At 42.4% G+C, this 23021-nt stretch overlaps 1 protein-coding gene across 1 annotated transcript in view; it reads left to right on the top strand.

Annotated features, from left to right (window-relative positions):
• si:ch211-210g13.5 (inactive phospholipase C-like protein 2) overlaps positions 1-23021 on the top strand; it is an 81303-nt gene that overhangs the window by 48366 nt on the left and 9916 nt on the right. The window contains exons 2-4 of the mRNA XM_034220307.1: positions 3718-6204; positions 11173-11376; positions 17613-17688. Coding sequence (XP_034076198.1) covers positions 3718-6204; positions 11173-11376; positions 17613-17688 — 2767 coding nt within the window. The remainder of the gene's footprint in view (positions 1-3717; positions 6205-11172; positions 11377-17612; positions 17689-23021) is intronic.

The following is a 23021-nucleotide window of genomic DNA, read 5'->3' as shown; positions in this document are numbered from 1 at the left end:
ATGTCCTATATGTGTGTAGCCACTTATCCTATGATCCCTCAGCACACATGCAGGCAAAGACAACACAATATACTGTGACTCACATCTTGGAGAGTACGTCATCAAGAGGGCTCTGCTCTGTTCTGACTGCAATACCCACGCTCCCCTGTTGCCTTATTCTCACTGCATACACACAAATGACACAGTAACTCTGTGGGCGAGAGGAACTTAGCTGTGCCTGACTACTTTCTGCCGACCCCTTTTTTGGAGTGGAGATATGATAGGGGATTGTTTGAGGTTTGGTGGGATGGGGAGGAAGTGGGCCAGTGGGTAGTGAAAGAGGCAGTGTGTCCAGCGTCGCACAGGAAGACCCGATTCATACTCCATGTGTTTAAAAGCAGGTTGAAAAGCTCAGCACACTGCTCAAACCAACAGTTTATAGTCCAATGGCTGACCAATATGCTCTTTTGAACTTTCAAATGTTGAGCAAAAGCAAAAGGAGTTTTTAGTTTTTAGTTGGTGCTTTCTGACATTAAAAATCATCAGGGAGCCGAGGAAGCCATTTCAGTTTTTTATTGAGGTGCTTGTGTTGCAGCTTCATTGGGCAGGCATTCCTTTTTTTATATAGTGCTGCACTCCAGGATCCAGGACAGTGCAGAACAGAAAAGCTAAAACAAGATCAACATTATATTGGTTTAGAGAGGAAATAACCATAACATCGGAATTATGATTATTATAGTTAAGAAGTCTCTGAAAATAGCTTGTCTATTGTGCCCTGCAGTACCATTCTATAGAGTTATTGTTTTTGGCATACTCCACTCAGCGGGGCTCTGCAGTGTAACAGGCAACCTGAGAGCTCATGTAGCATTAATTGCCTCCCTGGAGTTAAGTTCCCCATGTGGTACTGCTCATGGTGCCCAGCGTCAGGGTGTGACAACAGTGACGGGAGGTATAGCGAGTGTGACATATACCACCGCCCTTCAGAGGAAGTCAGTGGACCCACTCTCTGCCCCATCCACAGCAGCTTCACCCTTACATCAGGGAGTGTTTGACCCAGCCCCGGGCGGCCACAGCACAGGAAAGGGGATGGGGGAGGTGTGGAAGATTACCGAAATACCCCCACTTCACAGCTGCAACAGGCAGCCTAGCCAGAAGCACTGACACACACACACACACACACACACACACACACACACACACACACACACACACACACACACACACACACACACACACACACACACACACACACACACACACACACACACACACACACACACACACACACTCCCACACCCACACCCACACCCACACACACACACACAAATACTGACATCTCTACCATGAAAGTCCTCAGGGGCTGTGAACAAATGGAGAGTGCAATGTGGTTGATCAATGGAAAAAAGACAGATGCGTGTAGGGGAATACAGGGGATTTTAAAAATAAAATGACCCTAACTCTAAAATGAAAAAGTTTTTAAAAAAAAGGTTGGTCCTTATCTTTTGATATATGTGAATACACAGTTCACCCACATATTTCTGGCAAGCCAAGAGATAATTTTCTTTACCTCTAGATCCCTAGCCTTATGATTTTGAATTTAGATTCAATAAGAATAATTTAGTAGTGTGTGAAGCAACCCCTAAAGATACGTTCTGCCTTCTTGTTTTGATTGAGAGGCTGGAGCTGAGCAGCATGTCATCCTACCTGGCTTTCTAGTTAATTGTAACAGCATGTTAATGAGACACAAGATTACCCTTGCACTCCTTGACCCCGTGTGGCTCCAGCACTTCCGTAAAGAATGCCTGGAATCAATCAGACCTGAACAAATCTCCGTCTCTTGCCACTTGCTCAGTCTGCGTTCTATCTCACAGCACTTTCTTCAAATATCCCTAATACCACATTGATTTTTGCATACTGCAAAATAACAAAGCAGATGAGTGACCAACTGTGTTTTGGGACTTTTTTCTCAAATAGGCAAGAAACGTTTTTCCTCATACAAGGCTAAAAGAGCTGGATAGTGAAACAAAAGAACATGACATTTATGTTGTTCTGTGATCTCTTGACAGCATCCTCCAGATTTATCTTCAACTACAAGCACCATGGTTGTGGGCGGAGGAATCAATGGCATAAAAAAAGAGACAAAGATGGAGTTATTTTAAGCCCATATGTTACCTCTGTGAAAGTGTAGGAATTGTATTGTCCCCCAGCTGAACCAATAGCAACCCCCTTTACCCTCACAGTCTTGGCAAGGGTACATGCAATACCATGTGCCTGTAGGTCTTGGCACTAACGATTGCATGCAAGTACATCTCTGGGGGGAGGACATAAATGGTTGAATAACTATTCTAACACATAGTGAGCAATGGTTTTGACCTGGGTGGTCTTAGCATCATCAGGCCACAGCACACCATCTGGTGTAAAACAATGAAGCTACTGACTAGATTTTCCAAAAGCTATTTCCATCACATTGTATAATGATATGTATCTTTACTACATATTTGTAAATTATGATTTTGAGTTGGGGGAAGAGATGAGGTCGTAAAACAAGGGCAAAAGCAGAGAGCGATCATGTCATATCTTCAACTTTGCATCAAGTGGTGCTCATTAACCGCTGTAAGGTGTCGCATGTCATCTGCCTCTGATCGTCAGGGGGAAGATGGATGTTCCAGATGGATTTCACTGTGATTACAGTTGAACCACGCTCAGGACAGATCCATCAGACCTAGGGGGAAGACATGCTCACTGCCCTGTGGTTCCATGCTATTTCAAGCTTTCTTTCTTTGAACTAAAGATGCTAAACAGACATGAAACAAGGAATATTGGAGGTTTTGCAAGAAATCAAATGACACCACTGAAAAAATTGTATTTAAAATAATTTGTCATCTGAATTCAAACAATGACTTGAAGACTGGAATATTTAATATGCAACAGTAAGTTGGGGTTGGGTTGAGTTTAGATTTTTATGTTCTCTTCTATGTGGTTTGCATTATTCAACAAGTCTTTTTTCCAAGCCCCAACCAGGCCATTTGCATTCAGGCTATCTAGCTAACCACGACTTTGTGTGGAAATAGGGCAGTGTTGTCTGTCTGCTTTCTGCCAGCCAGGCTCATGACCTAAAAGCTGAAAAAGTGCAGCATTGTCAGGTGGTGTGTGACAGGTGATGTTTGGCACATCTGTTTTACTTATTTTTATTTTACTTTGACTTTTGCCTTGGATATAAAGAGAAACATGTCATTGGAATGGGCATGTATTTGCGCGCACATGATGAGTATTTAACCACATATCATTTGCAGTTATAAGGTAACTTGAAGCCAATTTTAAGCCTTAACTTTGTCCGAGAGATAAACCCTTGTGACTTGAGCCAAAGCAAAATGGTATCTCCAGTTGTGTAACCCATCATTAGAGCAAGAAGTCCTGTTTCAAACAGAAACAGACCTCATGAATAACAGCATAATCCAATTTGTGCAGAGGAAAGCCCCAGAAGTGAATCTACCCTTACATAAAGTTGTGCAATTTAAAAGATGAGGAGAACAATAAGACAAGGAGATATGCATTTTAGCAAGCAAATAAGTATCTATGATGCTTTTAGCCTTGTATTATAATAAATCATGGTTGTTTTTTGCCATGTGCACAGTAAACCTGTACTGTTCAGTACACTGCTGTTTCGTGCATTCAGTTACAAAGTTTAACCATGAAATCCTTGTCTTCCCTACCACCCCATCCCTATTCTTTTTCCAGGATGGTTCCAAACAGAGGCAGGTGAGGAAGAAAACAGTGTCCTTCAGCTCAATGCCAAGTGACCGCAAGATCAACAGCACAGCTGCTTGCATGGCCTTCATGATGGAGGGTTGTGAGATGAAGAAGGTGCGCTCCAACTCACGCATGTACAACCGATATTTCCTGCTGGATCCAGACATGCACTGGCTCCGTTGGGAACCATCCAAGAAAGATTCAGAGAAAGCAAAACTGGAGATAAAGGGCATTAAGGAGGTGCGTTTGGGAAAGAAAACTCCAGTTCTCCGCAGTAATGGTCTCTCAGACCAGTTCCCTGATGAATGCGCCTTCTCAATCATCTATGGGGATAACTATGAGTCCTTAGATTTGGTAGCCAGTACAGCCGATGTTGTCAGCACCTGGGTGATGGGCCTGAGATATCTGGTGTCTTATGGCCGGCACACAGTGAATATGGTGGAACCAAGCCAACCGAGTCTTCGAACATCTTGGATTGGCTCAGTGTTTGAGCTGGCAGATATGGAAAAGGAAGGACACATAGATCTGTTCAGGGCCACCCAGATAATCAAGGGGCTCAACCCTGGTATGAAAGAGTCTAGGATAGAGCTGAAGTTCAAGGAACTCCAGAAAGCTAAAGACCAATATGGAGAGGCAATTAACATGGACACCTTTGTAGAGGCCTACTGTGAGCTCTGCACACGACCAGAGATCTTCTTCCTAATGGTACAGTTCTCCAGTAACAAGGAATATCTGGACAGTAAAGATCTGATGCTATTTGTGGAGGTGGAGCAGGGTGTGGAAGCAGTAACAGACGACATGTGCCGGGAAATTGTTCAAAAGTTTGAGCCATCCGCCGAAGGTAGGGAGAGGGCCTACCTCTCCATTGACGGCTTTACACACTACCTCCTCTCCTCTGAATGCCACATTTTTGACCCTCAACACAAACGTGTGTGCCAGGATATGAGCCAGCCTCTTTCCCACTACTACATCAACTCGTCACATAATGCCTCACTTCTGGAAGACCATTTCTGGGGATCTGCAGATATCAGCAGCTACATCCGAGCTCTAAGAATGGGCTGTCGCAGCATTGAGGTCATTGTATGGGATGGCCCTGATAATGAACCAGTTGTGTATGTGGGTAGTTCTGTAGCCTCACATCTAGCTTTCTCTAAAGTCCTGGACATCATAAACCAATATGCTTTTGAGAGCTCTGAGTATCCCCTGATTCTCTGCCTGGTGACCCATTGCTGCATCCCTCAACAGAGAGTCATGGCACAGCATATGAAGAAGATTCTTGGGGACAAGCTGTGTGTTGAGCCCCCAAACAAGGAGGACATATACCTCCCCTCCCCTGAGAAACTCAAATGTAAAATCCTCATCAAGGGTAAGAAGTTACCGCCCAACTGCACTGATGTTGAGGGTGATGTGACGGATGAGGAGGAGGGTCTGGAAATGTCTCGAAGAGTGGGAGGAAATGAGAAGGACCAGCTCAATGGATTAAGCTACAAGAGACTGAGGCTGTGCAGGGAGCTCTCTGACCTCGTAACTCTCTGCAAGTCAGTCCAGTTTAGGGACTTTGAGATCTCTAAGAGAGACCAAAAACATTGGGACATCTGCTCCTTCAATGAGGTAGATGCAAACAGATATGCCAATGAGTTCCCAGAGGAATTTGTCTGTTATAACAAGCGCTATCTCTCCAGGGTATATCCCACACCAATGAGAATTGATGCCAGCAACATGAACCCCCAAGACTTCTGGAAGTGTGGCTGCCAGATAGTAGCCATGAACTACCAAACCCCAGGCCTCATGATGGACCTCAACCTTGGCTGGTTCAGGCAGAATGGTAACTGTGGGTATGTTTTGCGGCCAGCCATCATGAGGGAGGAGGTGTCCTACTTCAGTGCCAATGCTCGTGACTCGCTGCCAGGCGTGTCTGCTCAGCTTCTTCACATTAAGGTCATCAGTGGGCAGAATCTGCCCAAGCCTCGTGGCTCTGCAGCCAAGGGTGATGTTGTGGAGCCCTACATATATGTGGAGATTCACGGCATCCCAGCTGACTGTGCTGAACAGAGAACCAAGACTGTGTCTCAGAATGGTGACAACCCTATTTTTGATGAGAGTTTTGAATTCCAGATCAATTTGCCAGAACTTGCAGTACTGCGCTTTGTCGTGCTGGATGACGACTACATTGGCGATGAGTTCATTGGCCAGTACACCATCCCATTTGAGTGCCTACAGCCAGGCTACAGACATGTCCCTCTACAATCTCTGACAGGAGAGTTCCTACCAAACACAACTCTTTTTGTCCATGTAGCCATCACCAACAGGCGGGGTGGAGGAAAGGCTCATAAGAGGGGTCTGTCAGTCAGGAAGGGTAGGAAGGCCCGGGAGTACACCACCACCAAGACCACAGGGATCAAAGTGGTGGACGAACTCTTCAGAGCTTCCACCCAGCCCCTCAGGGAGGCCACAGACCTCAGAGAAAATGTGCAGGTAAGTGACTACACACTTAAAGTACTAAACATTTATCATAAAACCATTACAAATGACACATTGGGTTGTGTAGAGCAGGAGATTTACATTTTGCAAAAGGTTATCAATGTTGATAATGCTGTACAGGTAAAATAGAGTAATAGATCACTCTTTGTTACTATTGATGGGTCCAAAAGTTTAATTAAATAATTTAACATTTTACTGGGTAAAGACAGCAAAACTTCAGATCCCAGTGCCGTAAAAAAAGATTGGTTGCACTTGCCTTCTGCTAACTAAATTGGATGTTCAGTGGGTAAATGGTTTACCATTGGCAATATTGCAGAGCTGTTCCTTTTCTTCAAACTGCATAACATCTTATACTGCTGAGGCTTTGCTGGAGACAATGACAGCTCAAATCTACTGTATGCACTTACAGGTTTTGCCCGCAGGCACATCATTTCCTTAACAATCTCCATAGAAATATTGTGAACAAAATATGTCATGTTACAGTAGATTCTTCATGTTTATTTTTCTATTGGGTTTAAAGTTAAGATGTGAAAAGACAGAAAAGCCATTTTCACCAAGTATAACCACATAACCTTTAATTGCTTCAGTAGGTCAAAACTGATGTAAGTGTTTCTGGTTGGGATCATTTTAATTGTTGTGGATATAGTCTTGTGACTAATTGTTCTGTATTAATGTAGTACAAGAGATCGGTAATAAAGTAACATTGCTCTACAATTAGGAGGTTTATGAATAGTGCAATCATTAATGAGGGACAATTACTGCCAAAGGGAGAAGACTATGTTGCTAGGCACTTAGTGAACCAATTTTTAAAAAAAAAGAAAATGAGAAACCGCAGCATTGAATTGTCAGATGCCCTGTAGCAGAAGCCTTTTAGTGCATGTTTCTTTTGGTTTGTGATGACTGAAGGGTGTGGTACGATGATAGTTTCATTTGTTCAGTACACAATTATGCTTTGGTGATATTCTCAATGTAAATGGTAAATGGACTGTACTTATATAGCGCTTTATCCAGTCTTTAAGACCCCTCAAAGCGCTTTACATACTACATGTCGTTCACCCATTCACACCCATTCATACAGAGCAGTGTACCTTACTCTAGGACCTAACATGCATACACATTCACACACCGTTGGCCATGCCATCGGGAGCAACTCAGGGTTAAGTATCTTGCCCAAGGATACATCGACATGCTGACTGCATGGACTGGGATCGAACCCACAACCTTCTGGTTGAAAGACGACCGCACTCCCTCGCAGCCACAGTCGCCACTATGTTTGTTAATGTATAACAAAGTACTTTGGCAATAGTTACCAAACAAGACAACTTACATTATGACGTTTTCCCATAAATAATGGGCAAAAATAAGACAAATAACTCCTCTGGCTTCTTAATGGCTCACTAAACACAAGACACAACAACACTAAAATCAGACAAGCAAATAGTAGCACATTAAAGGTCACTTAAATGTATGTAGCTTGAATTTTGTAAGAATATTGATGTTGCCTGAGTTACTTTAAAGTGCATCCCTTAGCTCAGAAGCTCAATATGGCTGAAGAGAGGATGGGATTTATCTGCCAGGTTTTTGACCTGCATTCCTCTTGATTATGTACGTCTCACTTTCAAAACATGGTAGCAGGTAGTAGATTCTGATTACTGATTGTCTTCTGTAATTTCCTGCCTTAACCTGTCTCTTGTGCATATGTGACCATTGCAAGCTTAACAAAATAAAACATATAATGTTGTCAAACTCATCATGTTTATCTGAAGCTAATGTAGCACAATCATTTGTTGTGTATCCAGGTCATAAATACCAAGATCTGTCCATCTGTCTTCAGTAAGCCGAACCTCCGTCTAATGGCACAGCAAACAAAAAACCAGAACAAACTAAATAAGCAGAGATGCAATCAGAGAGACTCTGGTATGCTGTCAGGCATTTTTGGGTTGTGGAAATAGTCAATGTTCAACAATCCAAGAAGGAGAGAAATAGGATCGTGTCCGGGAAGTGAAATTGGGAGGTGAAATATTACAATATTTGGCCAAATTGCTTGTTTGAATAATCTAAATTATTGACAAATTGTTACCTCAATTGTTTTTCATGAATAGGGCCATATCTATGTTTGGGTGTGAGTCCCCATGGGACCATTTCATAAATAAACATGAAATACGGCTCTCTGTAAAGTCAGCCCTGTAAATCTGACTCAAACTTATCAAGCACATCCTTACTTTTGTAAAACCCACCTTATCAAATATGTATGCAACTTGAGAAATAACTACAGGTATCACCTGTCACCGCTGACTCTTAAAGCTGCTCTGTTCCTTTGAAGCAGCTCTACTTATTAATGGCCTTGGAAACTAATCTAATTTATAATACAGAAAATGTCACTATACAATTTAGATGTGAGTCGGCATCTTTTAACCTGATCAAACAACACTGGCACCGCAACCGCTCCACAAACCACAATTTCCTCAGGTTTGAAATGTAAATTTTTCTTTTTGAAATGAAGAGATAAAAGTTACGGAAAAGCAATAAGGAACAAGGTCTTTGCCTTTCAAATGTAAAAAATGGATGGTTGTGAGAGCTTTGTAGAGACCAGCTGTGTGGAGCCTTTAATCTGAAAGGAGCTGGAGGGAAGAGGAAGGGTCGCTGGCCAAAAAGCCACAAGGCAACCACAAAGCCAAGTCTGGAGGCTTTGCCAACCCTACTTGATTAGACGTTAAAGTGAGAAAGAATGACCTTGTGTACTCAGACTCACACAAATCCCAAATATCACATCATACAACCTTAGCCATGAAAGCAATGCACACAGAAACATATTTAGATGTCACCGCTTAAAGCATTATTTCACCTCACTAAGCTCTTTAAGACTCCTCTATCCTTCAACAGCAAAGCTTACAGGGGTTCTGCTATTATTAATAACATAAATACTAGTGTCTAGGACTATTTAAAATAGCAAGGAGATCTATGAACATTGACCAGTGGGCAGATATGATAGGTTGCCATGTTTTATATGTGGATCTGGGCAGCAAATCAATTATTTCCGTGGGAACCTTGAATAAAGTCCAGAGTGCAGCAGCCCATGAACTGTAAGTGTTGATGGAGGTGTAGCAGAGCTGCCAGCCTGTGGTTTATTTGATTTGCTACACACAGCATGTGTATGTCTGTGTCTGTGTGTGAGTTTGTGTGTGTGTTCGTGCCATCATGGTCACATTCACCACCACTCAATACTGTGGGCCAGAGAGAAGAGGAGACAGATTGAAGCAAAAAGAGAGAGCGAGAGGAGCAAACAGAAACAAAAGCTGTGTTGTAACAAGACACAGAGCTCTCATTTAGGGAATGTTAGAATGGGAGTAAAGTGAGGGAGGGAGTAATTAAAAACACAAGCCTCTCATTGGTGAATTTCAACACCATAGCTTGGTAACAGTATGGCTTTTATCGCACAACAGTTAGCGAAAAACATTCAGGCATGCAGTTTCATACATACGTGCTGGGAATCATATAAAGCTAAATTAATGCTAATAACATGCAGTCATAGAGGCTCGTGGTTCAACTTCTCACACACGCATACATAATCACACACAGGGTTTCAGAGCTGTCCCGCTTCTACCGTGTTTCCTCTCATGGCTCTGCTCTAAGTGGTGTTAACTGTAGCAGAGGCTAAGCATACAGATGCCGAAAGCGCCCCTTGGCCACCCTCTTCGTCTACAGGAAGGTTGGGCGCCGCACTGACAGCACATCCTCTGGGGAATGGTGGGGGCAATGGGGGGGATTTTTCTGCAGGCCTGGAGGTCTATCCCAGGGAGACGGCTGGTTCCCACACTGCAGACTGTAGAGTGTGTGGAAGGATTCCCAAGTACCAATTCTAGTACCTGCTTTGTATTTCCGAAACTCTGGCAGTGGAGGGCTTGCTGCTCACAAACATTGCATCTGCTCTGTTGTGAGAGTTGTAGAGAAAACATAGCAATATTAGCCATTATCAGGGCTAAAACTATAAAAGCACTGAAATGCAGTTGAAGAATCGCCTTATTGTAATTTTGATTAGGATGCGATGATTTGACAATATGATAGAATGTAGAACAACCATTGAAAGCAGTAGTCTGTTGATTTTAAATGTGAAAGGGCAATACAAATATTTTATCAATTAAATCCATAATTTAGTGAAATAATAGTGACCTCAATGTTGACATAATTAATCGTGACTATCAGTTTGGCCATTATCGTGCAGCCCTAGATTGATGGCAGTTCAGCTCTACTAACTGACCTACAGCTGCCCCTGATGAAAAAATAAGATTTGTTATCAGTGATACATTCAACAACAAGACAAGTTGATATATTTCTTTATTTGTCTAGCAGCAGAGAGCTTGAATGGCCTGCGGTTCATGTAGAAACGGAACGTAGGGAAAATAATGCTTCTGTAATTACTTAACTTTTGTACTAAAGACCTTCAGGCTGTGGTCAGAGGCTTGGCTCCGGAGCCAGGGGGCTGTTGAATGAGCAGACTGATGTTATAGGAGACAGATAGTTTTACTGTCACCAAGACAAACACTCGCTGCTGTCTTATCTCGTTTCAGCTCTGAGGGAAGTATCAAGTTGCCTCTAATTAAATCGACTCACTCAAGGTTATATGCAAAAAGTGTTAGCATTATTTGCCATTCTATCGGGCCACATCACCTCATTTTTCAAGCAAAATAACCCTACACAAATTAGTTTATTTGATTACAGCAAATAGGTTCAGAGCACAAGGATACTCAGGATGTTAATGTGTAATTATTTATTTGAACTGGTCTATTTAACACTTACTTTTAATTAATACTGCTCCTCAAAGCAACTTAATTTAGGAAACATGTAATAAATTAAACCAAGATGACTCAAATGCAGCATACAAAGTTAAATCGTTTTATTTAGGCCTTTTTTAAGTGCTTTTACCCTATCTCTTTCCTTCATTGTGGATGTTTTCTTTCCCAGAATGCCATGGTGTCCTTCAAGGAGCTCTGCGGCCTGACCCCGGCCGCTAACATGAAGCAATGTATCCTGACCGTGTCTACCTGGCTGACGAACAGCGAGCGGTCACTGAGGGTAACGCTGGACCTGAGCGAGACCTACCCCACCATGGAGGCTCAGGGTCCGGTTCCTGAGCTGCTGCGCAAAGTGTTCAATGCCTATGACATGGTAAATACAACGCACAAACACAAAAGAGTGAATATGATGCTGTCAGGCAAATAGTAATGCTCACACTGTTGGGAAAGAATGACAATGGAATTACACACATAAGCATTACTCTAAACAAGTATTTTCTTTAAAAATTAAACCGGTTAAAGCATTTATTCCTCTATGTTTTCCAAGGCTGGACATTGTTGGTTTCTTTCTGTTTTCCCAAATCAAAGGACTCCATTGTTTCGACCGATCTACTTGTTCATAGTTAGCACCATAGCTACCGCTAGCAACCAGGCTAACGTAACTATCAAAGCAAGGAAGAACTGTACAAATCCTATAGAAATTAGAAAGTCAGATTTTAGCAACATGAGGTAAGCACAGTAAAACAGCCGGTGGTTTTAGTAAAGCAGTTTTCGCTGCTTACTGATCCAGCTTAGTGAAATCTGTCTTTGTCCCTCTTTAACTTTTTTCAACCTCATTCAACAAGGTTCTTTTTCGAGTAGAACTTCCAGAGCTAACATTTCTCAGGCTGTTTCACTACCTAAGAAAAGCTACTTAAAGGTAGGGTAGGTACGTTTGAGAAACCGGCTCGAGATACACTTTTTGTTATATTCCATGGAATGCTCTTAACATCCCGATAGCAATGAATATCTTAAGTGCTTTGACAAAAAATCCATAAAAAATGTCATCTGTGGAAGCCGTAGTACTGTAAAAAGCACGACCAATCATTTTAGCCGGCTCGGCTAAAGTAACTGGATAGCCTACCTGCCTGTCAGCCTTCCATCTGTGCACAAATTTATCTCGTGCCCTCATTGGTCATGTGCGCGTTCGTGTGTGTTGGAGGAGGGGCTCTGTAAGGAAGTGGCAGATTTGTTCCGGCTGTGTATTTTCAAATTCTAGCGCACTCGATCTGGTTTCTCCAAAATGACCTACCCCAAGGATTCACAAACCTGGATATGTTTAACATTCTTAATTTAGCTAAAGCCATCACTTAAACCAGACAGATTGTCATGATGCAGCTTCTCATTTTATAATCTCACATGTCTTTCTCCATCCTGTCACCTCTATTACAAGAACATTGCTTTTGTTCACCACTTGACATTGACATTCGCCCAAGAGTGGGATGGAGGACTGTAATTAGTTATCACCTGCTGCTTCCTCTTCCATCCTGTGAGGCTTGGTGGGAGCTGGTGAAATGGGTCAGATAGAAACAAGGTTGTTGCGTCCGCTCTGCTCAAGTTGTGGGCACTCTCGTTGCTGATGCCTTCGCAGGGTTGCCAACTCTCACGCATCTGGCGTGTGACACACGCTTTCACTCTCAATCTCACGCTCTCACGCTGCCCAAACTATTCTCATTCTGATAATGTCTTCTGGCCAATCAGAATCAAGATAACTGCGTGGTGTTGTTGCAGGAAGTCCCGACGGAGAATACTTTTGCTGTAGTACATCTCTATACGTCGATACAACATTACCTGTTGATAGAAATCAACACGTAATGAAATAAGACCCCACGGTTTGATGATTGATAGGTGTGTGGGCTGTCTTTCATTTTGACACACAACAATGGGGGCTATCCACCCTTATCCACAATGTAAAGTAATTCACACAGCCTCTTCCCTCTTCTCAGTGCCCCTTTCACACCAGCGCTTTTTCAGCTCCGGCTCGGAGCTGGAGCCTGAAAAGCGCCGGTTTTTCCTGTTCACACCGCAGCGGCGCCGGCTCTTAGCTCCAGAATCCGGTTCACTTCCAGCTCCAAAAAATTGTCGGTCTAGAGGCAAGAGCTTCGGAGCTAAGAGGTGGCGTCGCTTACGTCTCTCTTACGTCGAGGCGTGCAGGAAACTAAACCCACCTCCCCTGAACATGGGTCAACTGTCATGCCTGCCTACAAGCAGTAGTGCTTATAAACACACTTTATAAAGTCAGGCAACACTAACCAGGCTTCGTGTGATTCTGTTTATTTGTACCTTACTTTGACCATCCGTTCACTGTTATTGATCATTGTGGAGAGAGGCAGACGTGTTGTTTTGTATTATAGCAGCTATCGGATGGAATCAATACATGGGCTGCACAGGTTGTCGTGTCCGACTATCACAAGTAGAATCATAATAAAAATACGCCGGTAAAATGTGCCTGTAGAAAACGGTTTATGCCACAATAGGATAGCAATAGCAATAGTCAGTTTAGCTTCGGTTGCTATGCTAACATCCCCCATTTTATACCAGAGAAACTTTCATAACAGCGTTGTGATGCCAAACAGCATCAATTCAGACTGACACACATTCACTTAGGCTAAGGGGAACTGGGGATATGTATCAGCTGCTTGTGTGAGTCGGACAGTGAATACTTTAGAGCGGCCGCTGCAGTGTGAGCTAACCGGGAGGTAACGGAGGAGAATAAACTCCCGTGGAAGAGCAGCCAACACTGCTGCGGTCGGTAAATGCTGCAGAAACACATTAATAAACAATGAACCACGGCACTCTGGAGCAAAGTATAAGGTTGGATAAGTCGTTATTCAATTTATTCTGGCTTCGTGTGATTAAAAGCAACACGATCATTGACCCGACGCAGTTCCCCCGTTGTTGTTGTTGTTGTTGTGAGCGCCGTAATGCCGTTGGGGAGCAAATCAGCGATGTAAACGATGACGCAGCAGCGGCAGCACCAGTCGGGCTCTGGGCGGTGTGAACAGAGCGGGAGCAGAAAAGGGAAACCGGAGCTGAACCAGAAAAGCTCTAGCTCGGAGCTAGAAAGGGAAAAGCGCTGGTGTGAAAGCCGCATCTGTGAGGAGCAGCAGGTTCAGCTTTCAGAACAAAGTAACAAAAAACTAAAATGGCATTCATTTTTTAAATATGTCGTGTAGTAATAGATTTATTTATTGTTCTTCTCAAGAGAGTACCAGAATGTGTATTTTATGTTAGTATTTCAAAAAATCTCCTGGGGGAAAATCCCCCCAGACCCCCCTGCAGGGGTTGGGCTTTCAGCATCTCAACTCTTTCACCTGTGGAGAAATTGCAGAATTGGCTCCAGGTCGCCCTTTTTATTTACTACAAGGCAAGGCAAGGCAAGGCAAGGCAAGTTTATTTATATAGCATTTTCCAACACAAGGCAATTCAAAGTGTACAAGACAAATGTGCCTTTTTATTTCATACAGCTCAATTTGGATTGAGACAGGGAAATAATCGAAACCTCACGCGTGGCGTTTCACTGTCAAGGGGAGCGTGTATGTAATTACATTGCAAATACTGACTTGAGCCCCACCACTGTATGGGTTAGCCCTACCATAGATCACCCAACAAAAATACTCTCTCGCAACTGCCGACCCATATTGCGCAAGCGCAGATCTAAGATCCAGTAGAAATGATAATGTATAGGCCTCTCACGATAATTAATTTTGTTGGATACATTTTCCCGGAAATTATTGCGATAAACGATAATATTGTCGGCACCGTTGTATGACCATTTTAGACCACTGACATAATGATAATATATAATAATAATTCAAGTACATCCTTTCCAACTGCTAGTCACATCCTCATGTAAATGGCAATTTATCGAGTTCATTTTTATTTATCGTACGATAAGTCAATTAATTGCTTATCAGGCACACAATAAAACAGTGGAAACAAACATGTGTTTGACTTTCATTAGTGAATGAAACTTTGTGCCCTTTATCTGTGTCCGATATTGTGTATTTGTATATATTGTATATATATCCTATATATATGCTGAGGTCCCGCTGCTGACACGATAGCAGTCATTTCGTGCGCATATGTGTAATTAAACCCATGATATCAAAATCTCACTCCAGCCAGGTACCCAAAGTTGGCAACCCTGCCTTCAGTTGTGACGTAGCGAGTGACATCAGGAGAGCAGAAAGTGCGTCTCCAAATAGAACCTGCTTGGGCTTTTATGAGGCCTCACGCTTGGCAGGAGGTTTGGTACTGTCTGAGCAACTCACACGCTCCAGTCCACAAAAGAAAACGTGAAAGAAGAGCAGAAAAGTAGAACCGTAATCTCTATTTTATCATTTTAGACGCTAGAACATGTATTCTCAGGTTTCACCAAAAAATGTTGTCTCTTTTATCAACCTACAATAACAGGTTGTATCATTGTTACTGACCTGGTAATTGCCTAGAACTTACACAAACGAAGTACTACAACTTTTTCTCTATATTGAACTACTTCAGTGGTTGAATAATAACCTATGGACTTGTCTTGAGGCTTGGGCCTGGTCAGCTGAGTCTTTGTGTTTGCTCCCCAGAGATTGGCCTGTTGGCAGGCTCCCCGCACAATAACAGAGGGCCCAGTGTGTGGAGTGTGTGTGAATGCATGTGAGCTCATGGCTGCCAACACTCGGCCATTTACTGTACCACATCAGTGAGCTGTGCGTGTCCTCATTCACCCCCGTGTGGGCTGCAGCCAGCAAACGATGTAACCCTGAACTTAATAAAAGGGTCAGCGCACACACACACCCACACACACACACACACACACACACACACACACAGCTTTAACACATGTACAGTTATGTAAATGCACACAGTTACGTTTCTTCCATTGATAACATTCCTTTCGTAACCATTAAGAAAATGTTGGACCCAGATGCTTAAACACAAAACCACCATTGTGTACAGACCTTAATTGTGTTCATACTGGTATGTTTTAATTATTTTCTTTGGGTTGATATATTTAAAGTGTAGCTAAAAGTCTCTCAATACATAAAATATATTGCTGAATTTAAGTGAGATTCTGAGCTTTTTCTTTGACTCGTCATTTTGCAGTGCAGCTTTAAGACATAAAGCATTTAGCATTCAAGACTTTTCCTTGCTGCTGTTGGAAAAATAATTGCGTTCACTCTTACAGTACTCAGGGTTTGCTTCGGTAAGAAATAAATGATTGGAAATATAGGTTTATTAAGTACTTAATAAATAAGGCATCAACAATTCTACGTATGATTTTCCTTTAGATTCCTATCTTAAAACAATCACGCTTTTGATGGGACTGTCCAAAATGAGTTCACCTGACAAAACCTTTTCACACTTTCACAAACCAGTTCCCATGAGGATATCAAAACATGAAAAGGCAGGCATGTACACACACACAACACGAGAGTCCACTTCCTGTCTCCCCGCTAACAAGGAGTGTGAAACTTCATTATGTTCCTCCTCGATGCTGCGGGGCTGCTGCAGCTGCTCCTCCTCAGCCTGGGATGCTCAGGGGCTCAAACTACACAACAATATAGAAAGAGTAGAGGGGAAAATACAAAGTTACATCTCTTTCATGTGTAACCAATAAATATGTGATTTCAACGCAGATATCCAGTTTGAATCAACTTTTCATATATGCAAAGGAATGTGATCCTGGTCACTCATTAAACATTAAACCGTTCATAACCTAAAAGCACATAATTTTAGTTCTTACATGAAAACCTGGAACCATTTTTGGTAACATTTAATTAAATATTGAAATAGTTGCAGAGGATTTTTCTATCAATCAACATTCAATTAATTATTTCAGCTTTTATGAATAATAATTTACTCTACACACAGAGGTAGATTTATAATAATAATAAATTGTATTTATAGGGCATTTTTTTGATAGATATTTAAATGCATTTATAAATTACAAAAACAACATACCTACATTTTAAAATACAAAAAAATGAATGACACATTAAAAGCAGTTCTGTATGGATGAGTTTTTATTAGTGATTTAAATAAGGACATATTGGTGAATAGTTCTGGATGTACTGGAGTTTATTGAGTAATTTAGATGGAATTCATGTTCATATACTGAGAGCACAGTTTATATAGCTTACTAGACAGTCTTGCATTAGAACGTTTAGAAAGCAAACCTGCTTAACTTAGTTTATTGCAAGGCACTTTAGTTATTATGCAATAATACTGAACACCCTTCCTTTAATTTTCACATTTTATCAAGCTTTATCATGATCTGGCTTACAAGGTGAAACAGTCCTGTACTGTGTCTAAATGACAGATTCATTTGAAAGAATGCTCTTCGTCTGATTATGATCTTGCACCAATTAAAGTGATCAAATAAAGACATTTATATGACAGCTACACCCGATAAATTGAGTTAAGGCTGAATTGTAATGCAGCGAACAGCTCAGCCCAAATAATTGCTGTTGAGAGGATCAAATGTGGCAACACCTCTCAGCACAGTGCTGTGTTCAGACCCCAGTATGATTCAGAGATGTAATGCAAACTAACATGACGTCTTGTTTTTTCTTCTAGATGATCCAAACCAGCAGAACACTGATCGAGTCAGCTGACGTCGTCTACTCCAAGCTCACACAAGCACAACGGGCAGGTACGTTTCATTATGGGATGAGTCCTCAGACTGCAGCATCCCCATCCATCCTCTACATCTTCTGCACTGCATCACAACTGGATGCCTAATCCAAGCATAGGAAACACTTTTGATGATTTCATTCTGTTGTGAGGATTCTTCTAATTTATGACATTTCACAAAATAAGCAGTTTTGCCTTGAAACACTAGGAGATCTCTCTGCTGTGAGGAAAATGACTGTATCAGACACAAATTAAATTACCTTACTGGCTTGTTTATTTAATATCATGAAGAAAAATGTAATCACAAGACACAAAGCAACATGATTTTGCTCTGATTTTTGGTCCACATGAATATGCAGTTTTCAAACGTACTCTGTGTCGTGTCGTCCTGCCTGATAGAATGTGCGTGTGAGTGTGTCAGCATCAGCATCAACAGCAGTGGCTGCTGTCGATAGACCAGGCCATCTTCAGTGAGTCAGCGTTGGGTAGTATGTCAGTGGGCAAGTGAAAACAATCAACCAGCCACACAGACAAAGGGCTGCAGGAAAAGAGGACAGAGAGCATATACATAGGAGGACAGTGTGGGATGAAAGGGGAGGAATGGCCAAACAGAGAGAAAATAATGGAATTAAGGTTTTATCAGTTTTTAAAAAAGGGTTTCTCAATGTAACAGGTCCAGCTTTTTAAGTGGTAAGGATACAATTCACCATAATAACACCATTTGGAGAGATATTGCTTCAATTCAAGAAATCCCGTGGCTTATCTTCTCCAGCCTCTTTTACATACAGCAATCATTTGTTCTCATTTGCTTTGTGACCCTACTGTGCAGCAAGGCCTCTGCTGTAAACAGGAGCATAGTTTGAATACTGACATCCTAATTCTGCATGTCTATACCTCACATTCGCCCTGTAGGCTTGTCACCACACATACCACTGAGACAAATGTGAAACCTACAGAGATTCAGGCCCAATGGACAGAGTGTAATAGCTGGTTAAAACACGGCAGCCATATGTAGTTTGTGTGTTGTGTATGATAAACCCAAGCAGACATGGAAGGTTCACTCACTGACACATGCCAACCCAATATCCTGAGGCCGATAAGCCAATTTAAGCCCGCTATGCCCAGCATTACTCCCTGGTGTCACACAGAGGCAGGCATATGTTCCCTCACCCCCACCACAACCAGCCAAGCTGATATTCGTGCTGTTTAATTACCAAGGGATGCAGGTTGAACGCTGGGGCTTCAATCAGAGAGCTGTCCCCTGGTTTTGAGGTTCCCCAGACCGGAGCTGGAAGCATCTTCAAAGGCGATGACTGCAGAGTTAAGCAGATCTCAAACCGCACACAGCCACAGCTACCCTCACATCCGCGTCAGTAGTTCCACACCGGAGGCTGATACTCGGTTTACTGCTGCTGTCTGGTGAAAACCTACAGAAATGTGAGAATTTCAGGAACTACATTAAGAAAATCACCCTTGTTGTGTGCCTCGAAAGTATGCATGTTGAAAGTAATTTAGTTTTAAAGGGCCTCAAAAGCCCAGGGGTTGAAGTGTTTTCCTTGAGAAGCTTGTAATCCTTGCAATCCAATTGAAGTGAAAACATGGATATTCCTAAATTTGGAGTTACAAGGTTTTCACAGCATTATGTAAGAGTGATACAATGAGGCAGAGGGTTGGAGCGATAGCCCTGAGGGGCCTCAGCTGCATGCCAAACATAGCACTTTCCCCCCTGCCCACTCCCACTCTCCTGCCCCCAGCACTCACACACAAGCCTCAATCCAAACCCCTGCCATTCGCAAATGTACAAAGCCTGTTCATTCATGCTTCCAGACATTCTTTGTTGTTGTGGTTTGGATTACGATACTTGACACTGGGAAAAAAGAGGGGAAACTGCAGTGTACAGGGTGCCAGGAAAACAGATGTCCAAGCACTGTTTACCAAAATCCAATTACTTATGTGTAAAAAAGCAACATAACGTAACAAACTGTCTCAATTCAAAAACTGGGAAATGACAGTTCTAAACTTTTAATGAAAAGTAAACCTGTTGGCCTTAGTGAATATACATTAAGATTAGCTAAGAATAAAGAGCAAAGTGAGTCTTCAATTATTGTCCGTTCATAATCACAGAAACAAATAAATGAATGTGTCGTTGCATGCGATGCTTGAATATCAATTAAGAGGATTTCAAGATAGGAAAAATGCTTCGATGGGTAAACTATGATGCTTCATAATGCCTCGGTAAATCAACATTTTTTGATCTGTTATATTAATCTCCACCCTGCATTAATAAAGTAATAACCTTCCAATATTAGCTCTTCTGTCCTGCTTCTCCACTCAGCGTGCCCTTTTCCCCCTCCATCTGCTTACTGTACTGTCTCATCAGATCCCTGCTGTCTGTGTATCTGCTGCTGCTTTAGCTTGCAAATAAACAGAAACGTTTCAGAAATACTGGAGAATTATTTTCAGTGTGAAACACAACCCATTCTACCCCTTTCCGTTGTCTTTGTCTTGTTAGGCCTCTGTCTTTCCGTTCATAATAGGCATCTTTTATCCTCTAGAGAGCAGAAAAAGCATCGAGGACATTGGAGTGAACTCATGACTCCCCGACAAAATTCGACATCTCTGTGATGGCTGCCAAAGCATGAATTTACCTCTTTTGAAAGACTGACAAGCACTGAATGCACCCTTCGTAATAAAATATGTAGAGACTGAGGATGACAATAGCAACAGCCTGAGAACAGACATGGAACGGAGAGTGGAATCGAGAGAAGACGGGAGAAATGTTGAATTTGCATGGAATTGTAGGGTTTGTCCCAATAATCAATGCGGAAGCTAAAGGTATAATTTTGGTGTAATGGCTGCATGTGAAGTTGAAAAAGGTGCTATCAGGGAACAGGCTGCTATCATCGGAGACAGAATATGGGATGGGGTAGGATCATAGACTGTATATATATGATGTGTATGTGTGTATGCTGTGCAGCTAAGCTTAAGGTTTTTGATTGGACCTGACATGTTTGCCCGAGCCATTAAAAGTGCGTCCCACTCGTCAGCAAGACGTTGTCGTGACAAAGCCATAATCGCAATGACACACTGGTCTGAACTACCCTCTATCCTCCTAATTTTCCTTTTAAAATGTAAGTAACGTGAAATGAGTGGCAAGTTCTCCACTCATACAGGAGGGGAAGAGTAACTGTGGTTTTGGGTTGCTATGGCTCTTAATTCCCTCCTCCCTCTCCTCTATCCTTCCTGTATTCAGTTTCTGCCCAGTCATTATTGCAGCTAATCAGTTTAATTTGGGCAGTGAAGCTGACGTGTTGATGAGGATGGAGAGGTGCAGCATGATCCCCCCCCTGGGCACTATTGATGGCTCGCCATCAGACACACTGCTAATAGGAACCAGATAGACAGCTGGGATGCAAACTCTGGCACCTCCAGATGCTACCACGGTGTGTTGTGTGTGTTTGTGTGTAATCACACTGGCTGATGTGTCTGAACGCATATCCAACCTGTCCGTGCATGAAGTCCACGACTTTCACTCCTTATGCTAACTAGCCTGTGGCTACCAAGGATTTTCTCAATTTTAAAATTGTAACTTTGATTTGAATATTTTCAACATAATTTTCTCTAACAATGAGAAGATCCGGAGTAATAGATGCTAGTAGAGCTTCAACAATTAGTTGAAATAGTTGATCAACAGAAAAGTAATCACCAACAATTGTAATAATCAATTAATCATTTAAGTACTTTTCGTGCAAAAATGGCAGAAAAAGCTTTTTTCATACTCAAATATTAAGATGTCCTGCTCTTCTCTCTTTCATATCATTTTGAACTGAATACTGTATGTGGGTGTAAGACTGACAGAACAAAACAATAAGAAACATCAACTTCGACCTTGACAAAGTGGGATGGGCATTTTTCAGGCGCGTTCACACCGGAGTACTTTTCCCCGTACTTTTCCTATTTAGTTCCGTTAGTACCCCTTATGTCGCGTTCACACCAAAAAGAGTACTTAGTGCCGGGAACTTTTACCCCCATTGTTAGTGCCTGCTAGAGAGGTGGTACCAAAAAAGTGCCAATTTCTATTGGCTGGGCGAATTGCAAACCACGCCCCGTAAAACTCTGACATTGTTTTTGAAGCCGCCATTGTATTCGCTGGCATTAGCATTATTAGTATTAGCATTAGCCCCGTGCAGAAACGCAGGGAGACTAACTTATGGCAACACAAAAAAAAACATGGGAGCGGTGGAGACGAGGAGGTGTCGGCGTTATGGCAATTTACTCGGAAGGCTTCAGTAGAAGCTGCTGGGACTCCCAGCAGCTTCTACTGAAGCCAGTCCCCAACTCCGGGGACTTCCGGCCGGGGACTTCGGGTGGCAGTATACGCCGTGAAGTGGTTTGCGGCCTGCCAGTAAACACAAAGCAGAAGAAGACGAAGTGACGTCAGCGGCTTCATTTGCCTAATCCTCCCTCAGGGAAAACTACTCCGGTGTGAACGTGATCGGTACTTAGTGCCCTGGGGTACTAAGTGCCGGCACTAAGTACGGCAAAGTACTTGGTGTGAAAGAGGCTAATAATTAAGAAAAATAGGCATATTGATCGATAATAGAAATATGAGTTAGTTGCAGCCCTAGATACGAGTAAAAGAGTAGTTACCTTAAACAGGACGCAGGATTTAAATGGGCCATATTGTGCTCATTTTCAGGTTCATATTTGTATGTTGTGCCTCGACTGTGACATGTTTACATGCTTAGAGATGTCCCACCCCTTAGCCTATCACTTACAACGTGTTGGAGCGCTATAGCCAATAGAAGCAATAGAGTGTTACATAGTGATGTCACTATGTTACAGAAGTAAACACAGGACACCCATTGAGGTGTTTCAGGCAGTGGGGGGGGTTTGTGGGAGAGAAACTCCAGCTGGAGGAAACTTTGGGATTTTAGCCTTTGCAGACCATTTTCATGCATCAACACACTACAGGAAATAGAAAACACCCAACAAATAATAATAGGGCCCCTTTAGATTTCTTAAAGAACGTGCATCAATGTGTATTTTACACTTAGGTTGTTCATGCTGCCTTGAACAGGTGCAACTCACTGTATACATTTGTGAGCTGCTGCCTTCCTGCAGGCCTGACTGTGTTGATTTATTCATGACTCTCTCTAGCTGACCACTCCGACTGTTGGTATGGTTTGACTCCATGTGGACTCCATTACCATACAATCCAAGGGATAAAGACATCTCCCTCCCTTTATCTGCCTTGGCTTTGTACTGCCATTGTTTCCCCGGCTCATCAGCAGCTACAAATCCCATTCTCCATTTGCAATGATGATATTCTGTCTGGGCCTCTGCAGTGTG

Source organism: Gymnodraco acuticeps, unplaced genomic scaffold (genome assembly GCF_902827175.1).
Source record: "Gymnodraco acuticeps unplaced genomic scaffold, fGymAcu1.1, whole genome shotgun sequence".
Classification (NCBI taxonomy): Eukaryota; Metazoa; Chordata; class Actinopteri; order Perciformes; family Bathydraconidae; genus Gymnodraco; species Gymnodraco acuticeps.
The sequence above is the reverse complement of the archived record's forward strand: the minus strand, read 5'-3'. Positions and strand labels throughout refer to the sequence as shown.